Below are 22750 nucleotides of genomic sequence, written 5' to 3'. Positions count from 1 at the left end.
GGGAAGGGCAGCGGCTGTTAGGTGAGGGTGGGGTAGGCTTCCCTGAAGAGGTGGGTTTTCAGGGAGCGCCATATAGCTGAGAATGTATTATGTTTTTCCCCTTTTGATTAGATAAATATGCAAGAGAGATCAGCTTTATCTAAATATGGTTATCAATGTGTTATTAATTTAAAAATCCTTGGAGCTACTATAAGTACTGTCGATTTTGTATGGGGCAGCATATTACATATTCAGGTTTGCTTCCTGCTTTGCAGTGCAATACAGTGGTTATGCTTTACTGCTCCTTATCTCAATGAAAATGTAGAAATCTGCTGACAGATCAAAACAATATACTTCCTATGTGCTAGTGCTCCCTCCATACTCAATACAGGAAACACTATTTTTAAATACCACTGCACAAATAAATGTTGATTTCACACAGTTTTTCAGGGGAGCTCACAGGTATGACTATCTGGCAGAAGGTTCCATCTGTCTGACAACCAAGGATGCTATTTCTGTATGGTTTGCTATCATTTCCTGTTATTATTTCTGATGAGACACACGCGTTTGATTCCTCTCCTACCCTACCTTTTTTTTTTTTTTTGTCCATTTAAAAAAACTGAAACTAAAACTAGTTCTTTTACTGTAATTTCTTTAGCTGCAGCATAAAGATCACCAGTTATGCACCAAAATGACACCCCAAGATCATTCTGTCTTGAAAATTTCATCCTTGTGACATATTAAAATAAAGTCTGATTCAGATGTGTTGTCACATTGATGGTGTAAATTTCCATTTAAATGCAGTTCTACACTGTTTTTGAGTTGTTTATGTCGCACACAGGGACACAAAACTGGAAGGAACAAGGCAGCGCCATTCTTCCGGTGGCATGAATACACGTGAAATGATACTTGGACTTGAAGGAGTTGAACTTGGTGCTGATGGGAAGGTGAGAATGTAAGCACTGCTTGTAAGACAAATAAATGGTTAGACGTCACTTGCATTGTATAACGTGTTTCCTACCCTGTATATAACCACCATTACACTGCTATAAAAATAATCCATACTGCTAATATGAAATACTAAATTCTTGTATGTACAGTTGTGATTGGCACCAATATGGTCCTTGAAGAACAATAAGCACGCAATTGCTATTGTTTAAAATCGTCATATTAATATTCATAATATTTTTATGCAACAAAAGAATGGCATTTACTGAGCTCTAAAAGGATAAGGATAGGTAGTTGAAATATTAATATTTTTTTGCATGATAAATGTTGCTTTTTAAAATATTAACTGAAATGGGCTTCAGATCATAAACAGTTGTGAATTACTTTATCTAGCATGGAGAAAAAGAAAGTTAAGAAAATATTATGGTACAGATGATCAGGTCTGAAAACCACAGATGAATATTTAAAGCCTCACTTTGGCTCTGAAAATCAGTGGGCGTTATGGTACATAACTTGTGCTGTCATTTACGTTTGATTTGCCAATTATAGGGGGCATAGGAGGGATGATATAAAAGTAGATGTACAGCTGGCATTGCAGAAAACCTGTTCCATTGCTAATTAATGCCTGCTAAGTAGCATACCGTGTTGACCTGTGGACTAGCTCAGCTTAAAGGATAAGTTCACCTTTTGGAAACATGTTACATGTTCCACCTCCCCCATGATAGCAGTACAGAGAGACGTTCCCTGTACCAGTTGTCACTTTTTGAATAGAGCTCCACCCACATGGCCATGTCATTCATTCACAGAGTTCTGTGAGTTAATGAGCTACAAGTCCTGACAGTCTTAGCGGCTCAATGAACTACGACAGCACTGTGGAGTGCCGTGATCTGCAGGAGACCTGCCTGGCACCAGTGATCTGCTGTGTAATGCTTTACAGGCTCCTGCAACCAAAAATAATAAATGCACGTTTTCTTACCTGCAAAAAAATGTGCATTTATTATTTTGGTCAGACGGTGAACTTATTCTTTAGGTAAGTATGGCCTATTTTACAAGAGCTGTGTATGCAAAATATATATAGGGGATACAATGATGGCACTGAACTCATTCTGTCATATATCAGACATGATGAAAGGGGGCACGTGGATGGCAGATTTCAGGCAGCCTGTTTGGAATCCACACTAACCATTTATTACTTTGTTAGATTATATTGTAAAGGGCTTGATATACAGCAGCTGGATGTAGATTCTCCATAATTCACAAAAAGCCATTTTCTACTGTTAGGAGCTAGTTGAATGCCCTTATAGTTCTAATGCATGATTGATCTGGAAGACCACGGTTGTGGCAGAGCTGGTGGAAGAAATGACAGCAACTGTGCTTAATGTTTAATGTCCACTGATCGGCTACTGGCAACTTTCTCTCTTCTCTAGACTGTATCATATACACAGTTTTTATACCCCACCAATGCCTTGGGAGGACGCAGAAATACAATAGACTCTACTTGCTCCTTATCTCAGTTTCGTAATGCAAGTCACCGCAACCTGACCCTGGGAAGAGCCAACAGTGTACAGGGGAGCATCGATACAGGTGACGTGATCATTTTACAGATGTTGCTCACATGGCTGTGGTGTTTTATGTGAATGAGGTGGGGGATACAGTTTCAGTCTCTATTCATGTGTAAGTTATATACCTTATACTTATTGGTGCACTGTGGGTTGTATTTAATACTCTGGTCAAAAGGGCAGTAGGCAAGGAAAGCAATGAGAGATCAACTGTCATCTGTTTAGTATTACCTGACTAGTGCACGCTGATGTCTACTTCTGTCTGCCCCTTGCACTGTTTTTTTTGTAAACTCTATAGGTTGCTGTTTAATGAATTCAGTTTAGCAGTTGCTGATAAACATTTATTATAAAACTGATTACCTGTTGAGCTTTTGGGGTGCCATTAACTGCATTGATTATGGATTACTGCAACAGAAGAAAAAGAAATGATCATAGCAGTAAAAAATTTTTTTAGGTATGAAGGTTTTAAGGTATTTGTGATGGGAACTAGTTAATGTATTGAAGAGTGTGGTCCCAAAGTGGTAATCTGGGATGTTAAATGACAACTGAACTGGTCGCATCAAAAGCTAACTGCACACATCACAATCTAATTGTACAATCCTCATTTGATTTACAAAACAACTAACTTGTGTAAACCAAAAAGGCTGTAAATTAAATGGTTTGTTTCAGTAGACCCTGGAACTGCATAGTTGTTGGTAAATCTAAATATCTTGTACAATCAGATTGTAAAGTGTATGTTCCTACAGGCTATCTTTGCTGAGATGCCACAATAGTATGGGAAATACATAGAATTAGAGAAGGGATATTTTTCCCCTTATAGTTCCAGACACATACCTTATCTGTAATGAAGTATGTCCCGCATTGTGCAGGCTGCTGCTTCATGTAGAAAACTCCTATGCAAGGCACCCAGTCCTCTACTTAACACACAACTTCTAGCATGGCAGGGGTTAATAGCCATGGATCTTTAGGCTGAACCGCATTCAATACAGTCCAAAAGGGACCCGCCCCCTCCTGTTCGCCATAGAGAAAGGCCCGTGCAATGTTTACACGGAATATAACGCAATCTCTGAATGGGAGAGAGTTGGATGAATGATGGAACGCTCAATTTAGAGAATTTGTTGCATTCAGTCTAAATACATGGGCCTCAAAAGTCCCCCATGGCCACCAAAGTTCAAGAGATCATCTATTAACTCCTTATGCGATGGTATTGGGTGCCCTTCAACCTCTGGCATACTTCACCACTGCACTCTGGCGTTGTGGGGCTGATGGTGGTACCCTTTTTCATATTTTTTGGCAGTGCCTGAAGCTCCAAACAATCATTTGAGGAGTGATTAACATTTTCAAACAACTTACTGCCGTGGACCTGCATGACGACCCAGCGGTCTGCCTTCTGCATCTGTCGGGGAGACCCATCAAAAAATATAAGGCCTCTCTTACTATCAAACTACTCAATGCAGCCAAGGCATGTATCCCACTTCAGTGGAAGGATACCCACCCTACCACACTCTCTTTGGTTCCAAGGTGAGCTGAGGGATATGGAGGATCTTACAGCCACCTTGTGAAACAAAGAAGAGACCTTCTGAGACACGTAGCGCCCCTTGTGATGCTTTGTATTTACAGATGCATATCTGGCCGAACTTGCTCGCCACTGGTGAGGTTCCTACTCTTTCTGTCCTATTCATACACCCTGGGAGAGGATGCGTAATCATTTGGTCTTTAGCCCACCTATCTCCTCTCTTCTTCTTCATCTTTTTTGGCCCCTCCCCCTCTATATAGTTCTTCCCGTTATACTCCATTTTTCCCCCCTGGCTCCCTTTCTGCAGAGTTTACTCCCAATTTCCCCTATCACCCCCACTTCCCGTTTTTATTGTTATCAGTATGTCTTCTACATTGTGGGTTGGCAACCTTACCCATTCTGTTTTTTCATATTCTCACAGCCCATTAGTCAGTCCTAACGATCTTAGGTTTGCCATAACCCCTCTTACTACAGGGCAATTTTTCTTTTTTTTTTTTAAGATATTTTTATTGGTTTTTAACACAAAACCTACAAAAGATACAAAACCCAGGACAGAGGTCCAACAAGTAAACATTGAACAAACAAAAAACCGCTCACATTGCCATACATTTGCATCATATCAAAGCATACAACAAACTGAATGAATACACTCCAAGGAAAAAAGGACTATACCCAACTAAACACAGGTGGAGAAATCTCACTCAAAACAGTGGTTCTATAGAGGACAAAGTAAGGGGATTGGAAAGCCATATTTCCCATAATTTGTGGAATACTTTGGGCGTTTTCCTGAGTTCAAAAGTTAGTTTATACAAGGGGAGGGAATCTTTAACTTAAGTAAGATGAGAGATGACAAACTTTAAGTTGGATAAATCTATCTTTTGAGGAGATAACAGATTTAATATAGGTATCACTGAATTCGGACCAGTCTGCCTCCTCAAATAGTATGTCCATTGAAACCCATCTAGCCTGGGCAACCCGAAATCTAGGATTGGAGTCCAGCATCAGAGCAAAATAATAAATAGAGATAAACTTAGTAGGGGGAAGTTGTCTTAATAGCTTTTCTAAGTGGGTAATCTGTAAAGGGTTATCTAAAGTCCCAAATTGCGTGTTCACTGCATGTTGAAGTTGATATTAATAAATTAAGTAGTAGGGAGGTAGGTCAAACTCCACTCAATAGCTGGAATGTCTTAAAACCCCAGGAAGTAAACAAATGGCATAGATATTTAATTCCTCTAGAAGACCATCACTGGGGGTCAGGCAGGGAATAGCGTTCTTGCAAAGTGGGATTAAGTCACAGAGGATTATTGGGAGATACGTCCCAGGAGGTTTTAAATATTCGGGTCAGCATGACCGTAAACAAGGATAAGGATGTGCATAGCATAGTAGTACCAGGACGGGCAGGTACCTGGCGTCGATAAATAATATTATGTATGGCTTCCAAGGACAAAGCGATAGCCGCTTCAGTAGTAGTGCAGGCATTAGCAGAAGTAAGAAACAGTCAGTCATGTATATGAACAATTTGGGATGCTAGGTAATCTAGATAGAAGTTAGGGAAGGCCAGTCCCGCCAAAGACCTCCAATGCCATCCTGGGGGTGCAATATTTCCAGAGAAACACAGTACAAATGGTATCAATTTGTTTAAATAGGGATTTAGGTATTTTGCAAGGGGAATTAGCTAGCACATACAACAGCTTAGGGAGATATACCTTCTTCAGGATATTAACCCTTCCCATCAAGTCTAATGGCAGATCCATCCACTGCCTGGTATGAATCCGCAACTGGGTAATCAATGGACATATATTGTTAGGAATGTAGGAGGACAACGGCAGTTGTATCGTAATCCCTAGATATCTGAACGTGGTAACAACTTGTAGTTTAGACTCCAAGTGAATCACAGACACAGCACCAGGATCGAGCGGGAATAAGCTAGATTCATTCCAATTTACCCGGAAGCCAGAGTAATCACCAAAAAGAGTAATTTCTTGTAGTAGAGTATACAATGAGGCATGGGGGTCAGCTAAATATACCATGGTATTGTTAGTATAAAGGGAAATGCTTTCCTCTGTCGTATCAATAGGAAGACCTCTAATAGAAGGGGAATTACGGATACAAATAGCAAGTGGCTCTATCGCTAGTGCAAATAATAGGGGCGATAAGGGGCAACCCTGCCTGGTGCCTCTATGTATCGGAAAGGCAACAGTAACATAGGAATTCACTCTAATTCCAGCCACAAGTTTCATGTTGAACAGACGTATCCAGGCTATCATACAAGGGCCAAAGCCATAGAGATGTAGTACCTGAAATAGATAAGGGCCATTCTACACTATCAAAGGCCTTACAGGTGTCCAGAGAGACAACAACACGTGAAGAGGAGCAGACATTAGGGTACTGCAAATTATGAAACAATCTACGAATGTTCATTCTAGTGGAGCGACCAGGTATAAATCCACCCTGGTCTCCCTTCACCAGAGTCTCCACTACATCATTCATACGATTGGCCAAAACTTTCGCCAGAATTTTAACATCAACATTAATGAGGGAAATCGGCCTATAGGAATCACATTTGAGAGGGTCTTTTATGAGGTTTCAAAATAAGTACAATCAATGCCTCTCACATAGTGGGAGGCAAGACACCTGTCTCTAGGGCTTCATTAAACGTCCGAAGAAGAAATGGGCTAATCAGCAACCTGACACAGGCATACCACTCAGCTGGAAAGCCATCAAGGCCTGGGGTCTTGTGAGCTGATAATTGTGAAATCCTCAACTGAGATAGGTACCTCCAGATCCCCTTGTACACTGGTGGACAAGGAGGGGAGAGTAACCCGTGCCAAATAGTTGCGTAACTGATCTGTGGAGTAGTCAGCCATAGTAGCCTAAAGATCAGTATAGTATGACAGAAAGGTATCCGCAACTGCCAGGGGTAGTGCCTAACTGTCCAGAAGGTAAACATATCCGGGGAATAGAAGTAGGGACATATTCAGGCCTAGTAAATAAGCCAGTAGGCTGCCTTGCTTTTTCCCATGTTCAAAAGTTTTTTTGGGCAGTATATAGCATCTTTTTTTAGTAAGGTCTAACAAGCGGAGTTCATAGTCTCTACATTTCAACAGCCATTCCGCTCTAGTAAGGGGACCAGGGTTAGCAGTATAATTACTTTCAGCTATCATCCAGTTCCTCTGTGCCTACCTGAGCATTTTTATGTAACATACCAGTAACAGACATAAAGGTTCCACGGAGGGTAGTTTTAAATGCCTCCCACTCCGTGGAGGGGTCAACGGTGCCCAAATTTGTATTCCAATAATCAGCAATACCTTGAGCACACTCTCCTTGTACCACCCTGTCCTCCAACAACCAGGGTGGATTCAAACACCACAGTGTCAGGACAATTCTTAACTACTGCAATATGATTTATGTCTTGCCCTATGCTCTGCTTTCCTTGGTACAAAATATTTTTCGTCCGTTGAGCCTTTCTGGGGCCCTGACATACTCTGATATTACCTTTTCTAATGTACAATATGATGCTTTGACATTTTCACTGTTATTCTCTGTACTTAATTTGACATACTACTTGCTTTTGCATTGTACGCCATTTGTACAAATAAAAGATTTACAAAAAAAGTAAATACATGGGCTTTTCCTAATAGATAAGAGGAATGAGGGGGCAGGTTCCCTATTGGACCCACTTGAATACGGTTCAACCCAAAGCTTATCCCAATGTGCCGGAAGTTCAGCACCAAGAATAGAACCGGCATTCTGCAGAGGATATTTCTGCACAAAGCAGCAGCCTGCATGACGTGGGACATACTTCATTGCAGATAAGTGGACACTGTTATCTTGCCATGCAGGTCAAGGTGACTGTATTCGAATGGGCATTCCGACTCCTATATACAGTGCCTTGAAAAAGTATTCATACCCCTTGAAATTTTCCACATTTTGTCATGTTACAACCAAAAACCTAAATGTATTTTATGTGATAGACCAACACAAAGTGGCACATAATTGTGAAGTGGAAGGAAAATGATAAATGGTTTTCTAAATTTTTTACAAATATATAGAAAGTGTGGCATGCATTTGTATTCAGCCCCCCTGAGTCAATACTTTGTAGAACCACATTTCGCTGCAATTACAGCTGCAAGTCTTTTTGGATTTGTCTCTACCAGCTTTGCACATCTAGAGAGTTACATTTTTGCCCATTCTTCTTTGCAAAATAGCTCAAGCTCTGTCAGATTGGATGGAGAGCATCTGTGAACAGCAATTTTCAAGTCTTTCTACAGATTCTCAATTGGATTTAGGTTTAGACGTTGACTGGGCCATTCTAACACATAAATATGCTTTGATCTAAACCATTCCTTTGTAGCTCTGGCTGTATGTTTAGGGTCGTTGCCCTGCTGGAAGGTGAACCTCTGCCCCAGTCTCAAATGTTTTGCAGACTCTAACAGGTTTTATTCTAAGATTGCACTGTATTTGGCTCCATCCATCTTCACATCAACTCTGACCAGCTTCCCTGTCCCTGCTGAAGAAAATCATCCCCACAACATGATGCTGCCACCACCACATTTCATTTTGGAGATGGTGTGTTCAGGGTGATGTGCAGTGATAGTTTTCTGCCACACATAGCATTTTGCTTTTAGGCCAAAAAGTAACATTTTGGTCTCATCTGACCAGAGCACCTTCTTCCACATGTTTGCTGTGTCCCCTACATGACTTCAAGCAAACTTCAAGACTTCAAGCAAACTGGACTTCTTATGGCTTTCTTTCAACAATGACTTTCCTCTTGCCACTCTTCCATAAAGGCCAGATTTGTGGAGTGTACAACTAATAGTTGTCCTCCTGTGGACAGATTCTCCCACCTGAGCTGTGGATCTTTGCAGCTCCAGAGTTACCATGAGCCTCTTGGCTGCTTCTCTGATTAATGCTCTCCTTGCCCCGCCTATCAGTTTAGGTGGACGGCCATGTCTTGGTAGGTTTGCAGTTGTGCTATACTCTTTCCATTTTCGGATGGTGGATTGAACAGCACTCCATGAGATGTTCAAAGCTCAGGATATTTTTTATAACCTAACCCTTCTTTAAACTTATCTACAACTTTATCCCTGACCTGTCTGGTTGTCCTTGGCCTTCATAATGCTCTTTGTTCACTAATGTTCTCTAACAAACCTCTAAGGGCTTCACAGAACAGCTGTATTTATACAAAGATTAAATTACACACAGGTGGACTAATTTACTAATTAGGTGACTTCTGAAGGCAGTTGGTTACGCTAGATTTTAGTTAGGGGTATCAGAGTAAAGGGGGCTGAATACAAATGCATGCCATACTTTTCAGATAATTATTTGTAAAAAAAAATTTGAAAACCATTTATCATTTTCTGTCCACTTCACAATTATGTGCCATTTTGTGTTGGTCTATCACATAAAATTACAATAAAATACATTTATGTTTTAGGTTGTAACATGACAAAATTTGGAAAATTTCAAGGGGAATGAATACTTTTCAAGGCATTGTACTCTCATTACCTCTTTGCTCCCTTTTACAGCTCCTTGCTCCTTCCAAGCCAGCAAGAATATCTGGCACCTTCAGGTATAGAGAAACATGTGACCTTTTATGCTGTGACTTTGCCCTGGCCTTGCAGCCAATTGCTAGGCCTGGACATGCCCAGGAGAGTGACGTCAATGCTTCCCTGGTTGGCCACCACAGACTATGTCCGTTCCATCTGCAGAGGAACAAGGAGCTGAAAGGGATCACAGGTAATTTGAATATATGGGGGTCCAGGGATGCTCTTTTCAAAGACATTGTCCCTTTGTCCTGAATTGACAAAGTGATAGCGTTTCTTTTATGGCGCCTACATTTTTTTCACACCATTCATTTATTACTTAGCTACAGTTGTGTTTTAAAGCAAACTTGTCATGAGAGATGTGTGGGCTGCCATTGTTGACCTCTCCTTCTAAAGAAGACTTTCATATGTGTGCTTGTTCTTGGTTTGTGATTCAGAAGAATAGAAGCCAAACTGGAAAGAGTCATTTATTGAAGGAGGCCAGTAATGGCCGCCCTAGTATTTTATCCATTCAAATAACTAATAGGCTATTTTTATTGTTTCCTATATTTGAATTAGGAAGTGACATAGGAGACTTTACCGAGTACGATCCAAATCTCCTGGATGATCCTCAGTGGCCATGTGGCAAGCACAAGCGGGTTCTAATATTCCCTTCTTACATGGCAAGTCTTGTCCCTTATCTGCTCTGTTTTGCTGTTATACTAAGAATACACTGCTGGACAACTGCAGGCTATCAATAAATTAGCCTAAGCATCTTTTAAATCTTCTTTACATTTCAGACCACTATAATAGAATATGTGAAACCATCTGACCTCAAGAGAGATATGAATGAGACTTTCAAAGAAAAATTTCCTCATATCAAGCTTACTCTTAGCAAAATAAGAAGGTATGTCACATTTTCATCTACAGAAGAATCCACCAATGACACATTAGCAAAAACTAAAAGATAGGGGTTCCTACTTTTTAAATGACAGTAATCTGACTGAAAGTTAAAGGATAAGTTCACCTTTAGAAACATGTAATATGTTCCAACTCCCTGAGCCGCTGCCTGCTCCGCTGCATCTAGTGACAGCTAGAGGGTGATCTTCTCTCCCCGTCAGCTGTCACTATTTAAAAAAGAACGCGGCTGTGCCTTACTCCACCCTGTTGAGTGCTGTGGTAGTTCATTGTCTCTTCCTGTCAGTGTGTATCTACTTTCCCGTACGAGCAGACAGATACACTGACAAATCTGCAGGACTCCTGCATAACACCCACGTTCTGCTGATCACGGGTGCAATGCTTTCTAGACTCCCAAGTAAAAAAAAAAAAAAAAAAATGCACATTTTTTTTTTACCTGCTAAAAGATGTGCATTTATTTATTTATTTTTTAAAGGTGAACTTATCCCTTTAGATTCTTTATGTAAAGCTTTGAGAATTGTAGTTTAAGCCAATTGTAAATATTTTATCATATTTTTTTCCCCCAAGCTTTGTTTTTAATAAATGCATTTTAAAAACAAAGCATGGAATGTGTCAGTCATGTACTGGCCACACACACTGCAGGCTTTGTCCTATTAATATATTCCAGTACTGTATCTTTGGATCTTTGTAATAACACCAGGACCCTCTGCACTGCCAATGGCAGTCGGTGGAACTGGAAAATCTCTCTGTAAGCACAATAAATTGTTCCCCTAGGCATACAAGTAGGTGACATTGGTCTTTGATCATAGACATAATTATATTGCTATAAACTACCGGGAAGGTTAAAGCAAGAAGATTTATGCAAATGACCCTAAATGATGTCGTAGAAACCAGTGTGTTTTGGGTAAAAAACATTTTCTTTGATCGCCCAACACAGAACCCAGAACTAGCCGAAGTATTGAAAACCTACCTTTTTAAAAAACTAATCCTAAAAATTTACATATTTATCTGTGTGGCCAGTGCTAAAAAAAACAAGGTCAGAACCTAACTTTCTGAACCCCTACTACCTTGAAATCAGAGGAATATTGCAGTTATGGCCTTTTGGATAGCTCATAGGTCAAATGATATGAGTGCATGATAACTGCTTTATATAAAGGTGTACAATGTCTGCAGTGACCCTTGGATGTTGCAGACTTGAGTTAAAGCAGTCATAGAATGACCATATACAGTACATTGACAAATGTGCATATTGTACAGTTGGATTATTATATTCCCTTTTAATATTGACATTGTGTAATTCAAGTGTAAAATTGCCGTTGCATTATTTTCATGCCATGCACGTATCCACATTTATGATCCTCCTTCAAAATGGTTATTCAGAAGAGTCAATATGAAATCTGTTGATTAATCTTTTATTAGCCCTAGGCTGAAACTCCTATAGTAGATCTCCTAAAAAGATCAGTAGTTTAAACCACCACAGATTCATCTACATTGACATTTCAGTAGCGTCCATGAGCAACATGCTTGTCTTTGTTTCTAGCCTGAAGCGGGATATTCGCAAGCTGGCACAGGAGGAATGTGGCTATGAAGAGCCTACTGTGGCCATGGCATTTGTATATTTTGAGAAGCTTGCATTGAAGGGGAAGTTGAACAAACAAAACAGAAAGCTTTGTGCTGGAGCCTGCATCCTGTTAGCTGCCAAAATTGGGAGTGATCTCCGAAAACATGAAGTCAAACACCTCATTGATGTAAGTACATGAGCCTTATTGCCACAGTGCCACCAGAATACAATTATTTAGATAAACCACTTGGTACAATAACATACAAATATATTATACACAGAAATTCAAGGCAGTTATAAGCTCCAATTCATACTTTACTGTTCACCAAGTGATATTCTGTAGAACCTCCTGCTACCTTCAGAGGAGCATACACATGTAAATGATGTGGAAATGTGACTTGCAAGAAATGGGGAAAAACATTTGCATTGGGAAGAGTAAGGAAGAATTATAACCTCAGTCAGATTTCATAGGTCATCTTCCCTAAGGGCCCATTCACACTATAGCAAAGAGCTGCATTCTTCTGTAGAAGAAAAACTCAACTTTCTGCAAGGACACAGAGAAAGCAATGGTTTACCGTGTGCCACATTCACACTTCCCTGCAGCTGTCACCTATGAAGCAGAGCAGTGTGGAAAACTGCAAGACTGCTGCAGTTTTCCGAACCACCCCACAGGTGAACTCATCCAAAATGCACAGAAATCTCCCACAGCTGTGGACAGGAGGGGGTGGAGGATATGGCGGGAAGGCAGTTAGAGGAAGCAATCCCCTGTGTGGTTGTTTGTACAGCAGCTGAAAGCCAGCTTAGTTTCCTCTCTCTGCTGCTGCCTTCAGCTGCTGTACAGAGAGGAGATCAGTTCCTCTAATTGACCCACCACCGCACCTATCACCTCCTCCTGTCCACTGTCCAATTCCCCCAGCTGCTGTTCCCCATGCCCCCTCCCCATAGTGCTGCTGGCTTCCCTCCTCTCTTCAGGATGGAGAGCAGGCAAGTGGCCAGTAAATATGTCATTTGTCAGCCCCTTCCTTTTCTGAATGAACTCAGTGAGTGATTGGTACAGATCACTCACTGTGTTCATTCATAACTGAAGCATAATAAACAGTAAAACAGCCTCTGTCTCCTGTTCATTCATTCTGCAGTGCAGTTGAGGCTACAGAAAAAAATACTGGGGAATGGGCTTCTTCAGTCCCTTTCTCTGTCTCAAACGTGGGACTTCAGGGGTCTATTTAGACCCCTAATATTTCACCAAAGCCCATCACCCCCACAACAGGGCAGTTAAAAAAAAAAAATGTAAAAAATAAAATTGTACAAAAATATTAAAACATAAATTGAAAAAAGTAATAAAGAATAAAATAATAAACTAGTGACACTATCTGTGACGGGCGCGGCGTCAGACCCCCAGCCCTTTCTTCTCACCGACTTGTGACCGAAGGACTAGCCAATCTAAAACTGCGCTGTCACGTGCGTAACAATGCCACGCTCAGCTGCACCCTGCACAAAGATTTTCCAGCTCACTGGACCACAATCTATGCCGCAGCCTGAGAGCGAATGTTACTGGGTCAAGGTAATTACGCAATTAACCCTTCACGCTGCCACCACCGCCTTTTTGTACAGAGAAGGAGGAAACTCACCAATCTTAGCAGTAACACTATGATGTCTGAATAAGTGTCTGTATACACACTGTCACCGCAGGCAGATGTATGCAGAAGTTTAAAAACACACAGTAGCACTCTTCAGAGACAGGGATTCTTAGTTTGCATTAAAGAGCTTTAGAAACAGTTCAACACTTTTCAGATAATAGGATTTATTACTAAATAGGTCAAAATGGTGCAATAAAAATATTTACAGAAAAAGATGTAGTGTGTGTGTATATATATATATATATATATATATAACAGAAAGAAGTTTAGAGAGGTAGAATACTTGCAGAAATCCTGGTTTAAGCAGCGTTCAAGTGTCCGAACAAAAGGGTGCCTTTTCTCCCAAAGTTGGTTCCTGATGTTAAAAGGGAGATCTCTTCATCTTACGTCTCCAGGCCTGACAGCCTATTTTGTAGTTATCCAGCAGGGGGTGTCTACTGAAGCCAAGGGCCAGTCGCCTCATTTGGGGAGGGGGGGGGTTTAGGCGGAGACCCAGGCTAGAACCAAAATCCCTCCCAAGTTATACCAGGGTCAATAACCTTCCATAGGTACATGTAGCATCCTATCCACTGGCAGGATAATATGCAGAACAATATTCTGAACGTCCAGACATCACATATGACATATCTGGCTGTGACGGTTAAGGAGATATATCGCTTTCTGCTCTAGGGTAGACGTAGTCTAGGGGTGTAAGGTATCAGGTGACTTGTATTAAAATTACCTCTCTGAATATATGTCTTGTTTTATTGTATGTATTTCCTACGAGAAATTGTATGAAAAAGTGGTTTCACATGGGATGCAGGTTTTACTGCTATTTCAGAATGCTTTTGAAGTCCAGTGACTGACGGGTTTATAGCTTTATGATCAGCTTCAGAGCAAGAGTCTACCAGACACCCTGAAACCAGCTAATTGGGTTTACAACCATGAAAGATATCCAGCTGTGCCCTGTGCACTCCTGAACTCAGCACACAAGGCCCACGGGCCATTCAACAAGAAGGAAGGGGGGCTAATCTGGAATGAGGATGACACAAGATGGAGGACCTTTAGCAAAATGGATGTTCACATCCATATTTGTATGTACAATTGCAACAATATCCACTGCCCTACTGTGATACCATCTTCTGCTTTGACTGACACCATCCACTACCATACTGATACCGTCCACCCCCCCCCCCCCCACAAATGTGAAAAAAAAAAATCAAAAACATTGCAATCAATTATTTAAAAAAAATTAAAAATGTTTAAAAAAAATTTAAAAATTAAGGGCTCATTCACATGGGTTCTCTGGCCCAAACAATGTGAACGAGTGGTTTGTGCAGCTGGAGCTGCTTGTTACTCTATGGTGATGTAGTGTCTCTATGAACACAGCTGCAGGTCCTAATTTGACAGGTGTACAGGTGCGGGAGAGTGGCCCTGAATGCATACTGACACCTATTGCAGTGACAAAGGTGGGATTGTCCTTTATTTTAAAGAGATTCTAGTTATTTTTGTTGTATCTCTGTTTACCAGAAATGCAGGGAAATCTTATTAGTGGGGATGTAGACTGCGGTAATAGCCTTACAGAGGTACTTGCCTTTCCTCACACTAGCCAAAAAATGTTTTGGCTTTAATTACACTTTAGAGAATGCCAGTCCAAACAAAAATATATTTTGTTTTGATGTCTTTGGTGGCCAAATTGTTAGCAAATATGCATACTGTTGCCTGAGTAGGGGAATGTATTTTTTCTGTGGACCTTTTACCAACATTTTGACCAAGTCTGGCCAAGTCTTTTGGAAGCTGAGGAATCAAGTGATGGGTCTTCTTGTTCTTCCTTTCTCTGTTGTTTTCCACCCGAGACACCTGTCACCTGAAAGACCAAAAAAATGCACATTTGGAAGGATCTTTTTTTAGAACACTCAGCAGCCCGATCATGTGTGGCCAGCCACCATCAAAAATCAATACACAATATGTGATTTTTCTTTTTCTCTCTGGTATGGTGGTGCAATCTCAATTTGAGTTCAGTCTATGGTGTCCCCCTAGCAAGTAAAAGACCCTTTTCTGAAGTTGTGCTTCTGTCTGAGAACCTCCTTGGCATAATTTATACCAAGTTTGCACCAACACAGGGCATGCACCATTCATGGTTACCAGAAGATTAAGATTCTCTTAGAAACATTTCTGAAAGGTCCTGCATCACTGGGAAGCTGGGAGCCAAAACCTCTGCATTACCTCTTCATTGCATAGGTCATTAAAAGGAAAAGTTCTGAAGAAGCATTGCTGTTTGAGTATAATACGGGTAAAGCTATCTGACCTCTACCAAGAAACATCTCACTACTTCTTTTTTTTTTTATTTAAATATTTATTAGTATTTGCACAGAAATAACAATAGAAAAAAAAATAACGAAAAGACATTTTCAACTCTATCCTCATAAATATACAATTATTTCTTATGTTTTCAATAACCCCCCCTCTTAAAACCTTGACCCCTCCCCCCCCCCCCCCCGCTCTGCATTCCCTTGTCTTGTATCCAAAGCAAGCGTATCCTACTAGTTTGTTCTCTATGACGTTCTATTTTTCAATTTCTCCTACTTGTTACAAAATTTTCCCATTTTTCCCATCTCGCGAGATGTATCTCCATCTTATCTTCCTGTATATAAAATATCCTCTCCATCTCCCTAGTCCAGTTTACTCTCTCTATCCATTCCTCCTCTTTCGGTATTTCTCTTTTCTTCCAATATTTGGGGATCAGGCTTTTTGCTGCGTTCAAATAGTACCCTAAACCTAATTTCTTATATTTACTAATTGGTATTTCTGAACTATGTAACAGGCATATCCCAGGGTCTAACCCGATATTCATTTCAATGATGTTCTCTATTAAATATATTATTTTTTTCCAGAATATTTGAATCTTTGGACATTCCCACCAAATATGATAAACTGTCCCCACTTCCCCACACTCTCGCCAACACCACTGTGATTTCTCCGCACTTATCTTTCCCTCCACACTCGGAACAATGTGCCATCTTGTCAGACATTTATAATTTAATTCCACATCCCTCAAACTTACATTTCCGTGAACTAATCTATTTATTTTCTTCTGTTTTCCTTCATCTAGTACCACCCCCATGTCTCTTTCCCAATTCACTATGTGCAGTGGTTTAATATTTGTGCCTAAATCTGTGAGGATTCTATATACTTTGGCTATTCCATGTTTCCCATCACCCCGTGTGTCCAGCAACCTTTCAAACAAATTCCAATCCTCTTTCATTCTCAGGGGTTTTTTTAGATTTCCCCAAAAACGTTTTAATTGATAGTATCGCCACTCATCCAGCCTAGTGAAAATATTTCCCTTTTCCTTTTCCAGCTCTTTAAAGGTCTTCAATTTCCCATCCCCCATTATATCTCTGAGTTGGACGTCCTCCTTTGTAAACCATCTACCTGCTATTTCTTCTCTACCTGGTGGAAAAAATTCTGTATTTCTTAGTGGCATAAGTATAGAGTTAAATTCCCATCTCATATATTTGTGTATTTTATCCCATTCCCTTAATACATTTACAGTGTACAAACTTAAATCCTCCTTCAGTCCTCTATATTGTGTCGGTAACCATATTATACTATTCAGTTTAGTTCCACTAAGTGTATTCTCAATTTTTACCCAGCTTTTCCCCTCTACATTGAACGTCCAATCAAAGATTCTTCCTAATATTACTGCTTTATAATATCTCTTTATATCTGGAACTCCCAGGCCACCCTGCTCTTTATCTCTACTTAATACCTCATGGGACACCCTCGGTTTTTTCTTCCTCCAGATATATCCCGTTATCATTTTTTTTATCACTTTAAAAAAAGCTTCCGGGAGTTTAATTGGTATCATTTGGAATCTGTATAAAATTTTTGGTACGATTATCATTTTTACCAAGTTTATACGTCCTAACCACGATGGGGTTCCTCTCTCTAACGCTTTTAATTCCCCTTTTACTTCATTCAATAGTGAAATATAGTTTAGCTTATACAAGTTTTTATACGACGTGCTGAGCCTTACACCCAAGTACTTTAAATCACTTTCTTTCCAAATAAAGGGAAACTCTTCTTGTATTTTTTCCTGTTCACTTTTTGGGATATTTATGTTTAAGATCTCAGTTTTTGTTGGATTGATTTTTAAATTTGATAATTCTCCATATTCCTTCAACAATTTCATTAGATTTGGGAGTGTGATCCTGGGGCTCCCCACATAAAACAGCAGATCATCAGCGAAAGCTGCCACTTTATGTTCTACACTTCCTATCTGAATTCCCTTTATGTCTCCATTTTTCCTTATTGTTGATAAAAGAGGCTCTAATGACAAAACATATAATAAGGGAGACAAAGGGCAGCCCTGCCTCGTTCCATTTGACATCCCAATGGGTTCTGTTTTTTCCCCATTTACTATTACCACTGCCGAGGGTTTACTATACAGTTTTCCAATCCATTCCCTCATTCTACCTCCTATTCCTAGATCTTCTAAGGTATCCATCATGAAGCCCCAGTCTACTCTATCGAAGGCCTTTTCTGCATCAATTGAAAGGGCCACCGCTGGTACCTCCCCATTTTTACTTCTCTGAATCAGCATCAGGGATCTCAACCCATTGTCCCTGCCCTCTCTTCCTGGGACAAAGCCCACCTGATCTCCATGTATCCATGTAGGCATAAACTCCTTCAACCTATTCGCTAGGACCTTTGCATATATCTTGGTGTCCAAATTCAACAGTGAAATGGGCCTATAACTTGAACATTGCGAGACGTCTTTCCCTTCTTTATGTAACAGTACCACATGAGCCTGCAAAGATTCTCCCCTCATGTCCATCTCTCCTCCCAGGGCATTCATATATTTTTCCAGTTTGGGGTTTAATATTTCACTAAATTTTTTATAATACCCTACTGTATAGCCATCTCACTACTTCTATCCACAGTATGGAAAGACAGTAGATCATTATTTTTGAGCCAACAATGAACCATGGTTGAAGAGCCTCCCACACCAATAAGAAACTAGCAGCATCCACATTGAAATGATGCGATAGCCAGACAAATGTTACATTCACCAGGTTATCACTAGGGAAATGTTTTTGTAAGCTCCTTCTATTATAGAAGTACAGATCTTGGCAAATGGTACAAACATGCTTTAAAATTAGAGCAGTGTCAGCTTAGCAAGTGTGCAGTGAATGTCTAGAAATCCACCACTTAGTGTGGCTCATTAGAGTTTGTCACATATTACTATTATGATTGTTATTTTATCATGATTGCATAGTGAAAACTCATATTTTATTAAAGCTTTCTTTGATAGTTTTTCTAAATTGCCTGTACTTTTATCTTATCCCCTTTGGAGCCTTGCAGTTGTGAAAAGATAAAATCACAGATTCATATCTGTAATAGCACTTAATATGAACATGAGATTTGCCCCTGCAGAACAATGCTACGGGTTCAAATAACCACCCCTTCCTCAGCTGTTTATACTTCTCTTCCCTTAACTCAGGGCTGTTGAACTCCGTTTCATTGCGGTCCGCATCAGCATTATGTTGGTCTTTAAAGGGCCGTTGTATCTGTAATACTAGATGTCCAGAGCACCCCACCTCTTCCTCCTCCTTACATTAAATGTCAAGAGCCCCCCACCTTCCTTTTATATTACACTGCACCCCCATTACTTTGTGCTTCTGCCAAGAAGAAGCTGGGGGCAGAGCTCAGAAGCAGAAAGTGCAGGGTCTGGATGAGGACCAGAGGAGGGCTGTAGTCAGCTGCCAGAGTCAGCTGAGACCAGGCAAGGCCGAGATGAGGGGGGGCTGCGGCTGCACAGAGAGGCATAGGATATGTAGGAGTTCTGTCCTCCTATCTGCTGCCGACTGCTAAGACGGGGGGGTGGGGGGGAAATGAGCTTCTGCATGGAAAAGCACAGGATCTTGCAGAGGTGTTCTGTCCTCCTCTCTGCTGCCAACTGCTGAGTCAAGGTGGGGGCGGAGACAAAGAGGTGCCGCAGCTGCAGGAGTGATTTGCCTCATGTGCCTTAACTCATCCAGTGGAAGTAGCAAACAAAGCCCCATGTCAGCTCAAATCCAAGTTTACACAGACTTGAGAACTCTCTCCATCCTCATGTGACAATGCTGTATGCCTGAGTGCCCAATTACCCCTGCTTAGCCAAATTGATTCAATTTAATGTGTGCTAACAAGCAGTGAAGGTATATGGAAATGCCTTGCAATAATATAGACCGGAGACCACTGTAGCTTACTGTATGCACACTTAAATGTATCTTAATCCGTTCGTGACCAGGGGTTATTTATGCATGGATGCTCAGACCAAATTTAGTAGCATCAGAATGTGTCCGTTAATGTGATAAATACTCTGACCAAAATGCTTGTTTAAATAATTTTACCTTCCTAATCCCTTAGTGGAGTCCGGGAGCCGTGAACATAGATTAACATTCTCTAAGTATGGGGCATCATGCTGAGGAACTTTAGTCTACAGATTGTGCATGGGAAGTTGTTATTCCAACTTGATGAATCAGGGATAGCCATCACAGGATTCTGATGTATATCCTCTCCTAAATACCCTTCTTTTTTTTTTGTTTTTGTTTTTTGCTTCTTTTAATTATCAAAACATTTATTATTGCATGTCTTTAACATACAATAACTGCTGTTTGATTTTCTCCTTAGAAACTGGAAGAGAAGTTTCGTTTGAACAGACGTGAGTTGATGGCATTTGAATTTCCTGTCCTGGTTGCCTTGGAGTTTGCTCTTCACTTACCAGAGCATGAAGTTATGCCCCATTACAGACGTTTAATCCAAAGCTCCTAGCACTCGCTACATGCCTTTCTCTGGGAGAGTGGAGGAGCTCACAGAGCCACAGCTGCTATTGGACATGTATACAAATGATTTCATTGTTACCTGCACTTATTGGAGACAGTCATATTGTGAACTGACACAGTATAATGTAAAGCGCTGAGGAAACCGTTGGCGCTATATAAATCCTGTATAATAATAATACTCAAAAACAGAAGGAGGAGATGAGTTCATGTCTGTGTAGGTGACACTCTATCACATGATACTGATCCTCTGAACAGTTCCTAGTCCTGTTGTTTGCAGTTCCTGTATGCAGGGTTTCATACTCATGCGTGACTGTGTGAGTGGTGATGGGAGCTTTATAGCATGCATCCTCTAATCAATGGATTGGCAGAGTAGGGAACATGTATGCAACACACCTGCCTTACACCAAAGTGAGCAGCGGACAGTTTGCTAATCTTTGGATATTTGGAGCCTCCTTCACCTTGGATCAGGGCTTCTGTTCTTGAGGCTTCAATGTGGTTAATATGCAGAATTCACCTGCTTCAAAATCTTTATTGGGAACCTGTTTAATGAACATTAGCTCAGTTCACAAAATGCCTATCTACACTTTGTGATGGTGCATGTATACTTTAGCACCAATGTTCTCATTGGAGCAACTTGCTGGTATTTGTTTTTTTTACAATAATTAAATTATTGTGAATAACTGTTCAGAGGAGAAATGACATGTGTGGACCACAAGCTGAAATTTCTAGCACTTCTCTCCTCCAAGAACATTTTTACTTTAAACTCACAAGTGGACTTTGTCATCTCTTCACCTTCAGGTCTGACATTTATCGTAAAGGACATTTCATTAAGGTGCCATGTCAGGTGTTAACCTTCACTGTGTCAAAAAAAGAAATGTGCCAATGTATTTCTTACAAAGAAAACTTATGTGCTTGGCTATCTTGGAGGATCCCAAGAGACTGGCTTAAGCCTGGATGTAAAAACTGTGTGAAATGAATCTTAACCTCAACTGGCACTGGCCATGACACATATGGATTAACACTACAAATGGTTTCATTCCACCAGTACACTCTATAAAGCCAGGATATTTGGTGATCTTATTACTTTAGTGACAGCTTTGCTATAAAGCCACAACATTTTAACGATTGCACTTTTCCACTGTGGAGGAAACGCATTGAGTCGTACAGCTTGGTGTTGAGATTCTTCTGTGCTCTATGTTAGAGTGCATCTTAAGCACGTTTTCTTGTGCTACATGTTATAAAGCAGTGTTCTGAGAAGGCAACTGCCCATTATAATTTTCATCAACAATACATTCATCTCCAATACTGACTGATGTGTGATTCTATACAAATCAATGTAGCCTTTCTAGCATCAGAAGATAATGAATACAAAATGTATTCTGCTTTGTTTTGTTTTTTATTGTTTCATTTGCAGCGTAATTTATACTTGACGATTTTATATTGTTGAATTCATTACTATGATGTGGGAGGAGATCTGTTTTCTTTTCTATCTTAGTAAATTAGCTCCACCTGTGCACACTGCTGTGCATTTGGGCATAGTTTATAAAGATGTGGTTTACAAAGTGCAGAAATAGTGGACCCAACCAAATGTATTTTTATTGGAAGTAGTCAGAACAATGAAAAGTGATTGGTTGTTATGGGTTACTACACTTTGTACATTGCTGTTTGCCTTATTTAATAAGCCCAAATTTTCTTTAATACATACAAGTCATACGAACATTGCTTGGCTAAAGAAGTCACTTATGCTTATTCATAGTGATTGCTTTGTCACAATATGGCTGCCTGTAGACATTTGGTACATATTAATGCCACACAGCCCAAACTATAAACATAACTTGTTTAACACAGTAATTTTGGGCTGGACATGTCACTGGAACCACATAGCCAGTGCATTGGATTTATGGGAGTGTCTAATGTTGACACTTGTTTCTACTTAGGTTGGTGGATATTCTTGAAATCAATATTTTGATTTTCTTTTTTTTTTGTTCCTTCTAATTGTTTAATCCTTTGTTAAAATTCTAGATAATATGAAGGGCTAAATATGGGTAAACTCAGTATTTTCTGGGAACGTGGGCCCTGGTGTTCACCCCTTTTGGCTAGTTTAAAACAGATCACATGAATATTGTGAATTTAGCTCCAGAAGTATGGAAATCAAACAGTGCCTTCAACTGGTAGCATTTTTAGGCTGAAGTCTGTTTTCATTCATTGACTCTTTTCCATCACATTCAGATATTTAATTTTTAAATAAAAAAATACATATAGAAAATGTTGAAGTTGGATTACTTACATTTAATAATC

At 40.2% G+C, this 22750-nt stretch overlaps 1 protein-coding gene across 1 annotated transcript; it reads left to right on the top strand.

Annotated features, from left to right (window-relative positions):
• The first annotated feature begins 29 nt into the window (after positions 1-29).
• Positions 30-22718, top strand: LOC149463213 (CDK5 and ABL1 enzyme substrate 1-like). The gene is made up of 6 exons (XM_089675743.1): positions 30-926; positions 2355-2511; positions 10107-10210; positions 10328-10434; positions 11986-12193; positions 20301-22718. The coding sequence occupies exons 1-6, from the start codon at positions 867-869 to the stop codon at positions 20439-20441; spliced, it is 777 nt and encodes a 258-aa protein (XP_089531869.1). The 5' UTR covers positions 30-866; the 3' UTR covers positions 20442-22718.
• The last annotated feature ends 32 nt before the right edge of the window (positions 22719-22750 follow it).

This window comes from Staurois parvus, unplaced genomic scaffold, assembly GCF_062004578.1.
Source record: "Staurois parvus isolate SC_StPar_1 unplaced genomic scaffold, SC_StPar_1.0 ptg000157l, whole genome shotgun sequence".
Classification (NCBI taxonomy): domain Eukaryota; kingdom Metazoa; phylum Chordata; class Amphibia; order Anura; family Ranidae; genus Staurois; species Staurois parvus.
Note: the sequence above shows the minus strand (reverse complement) of the source record. Positions and strands in the feature narration are given on the sequence as shown.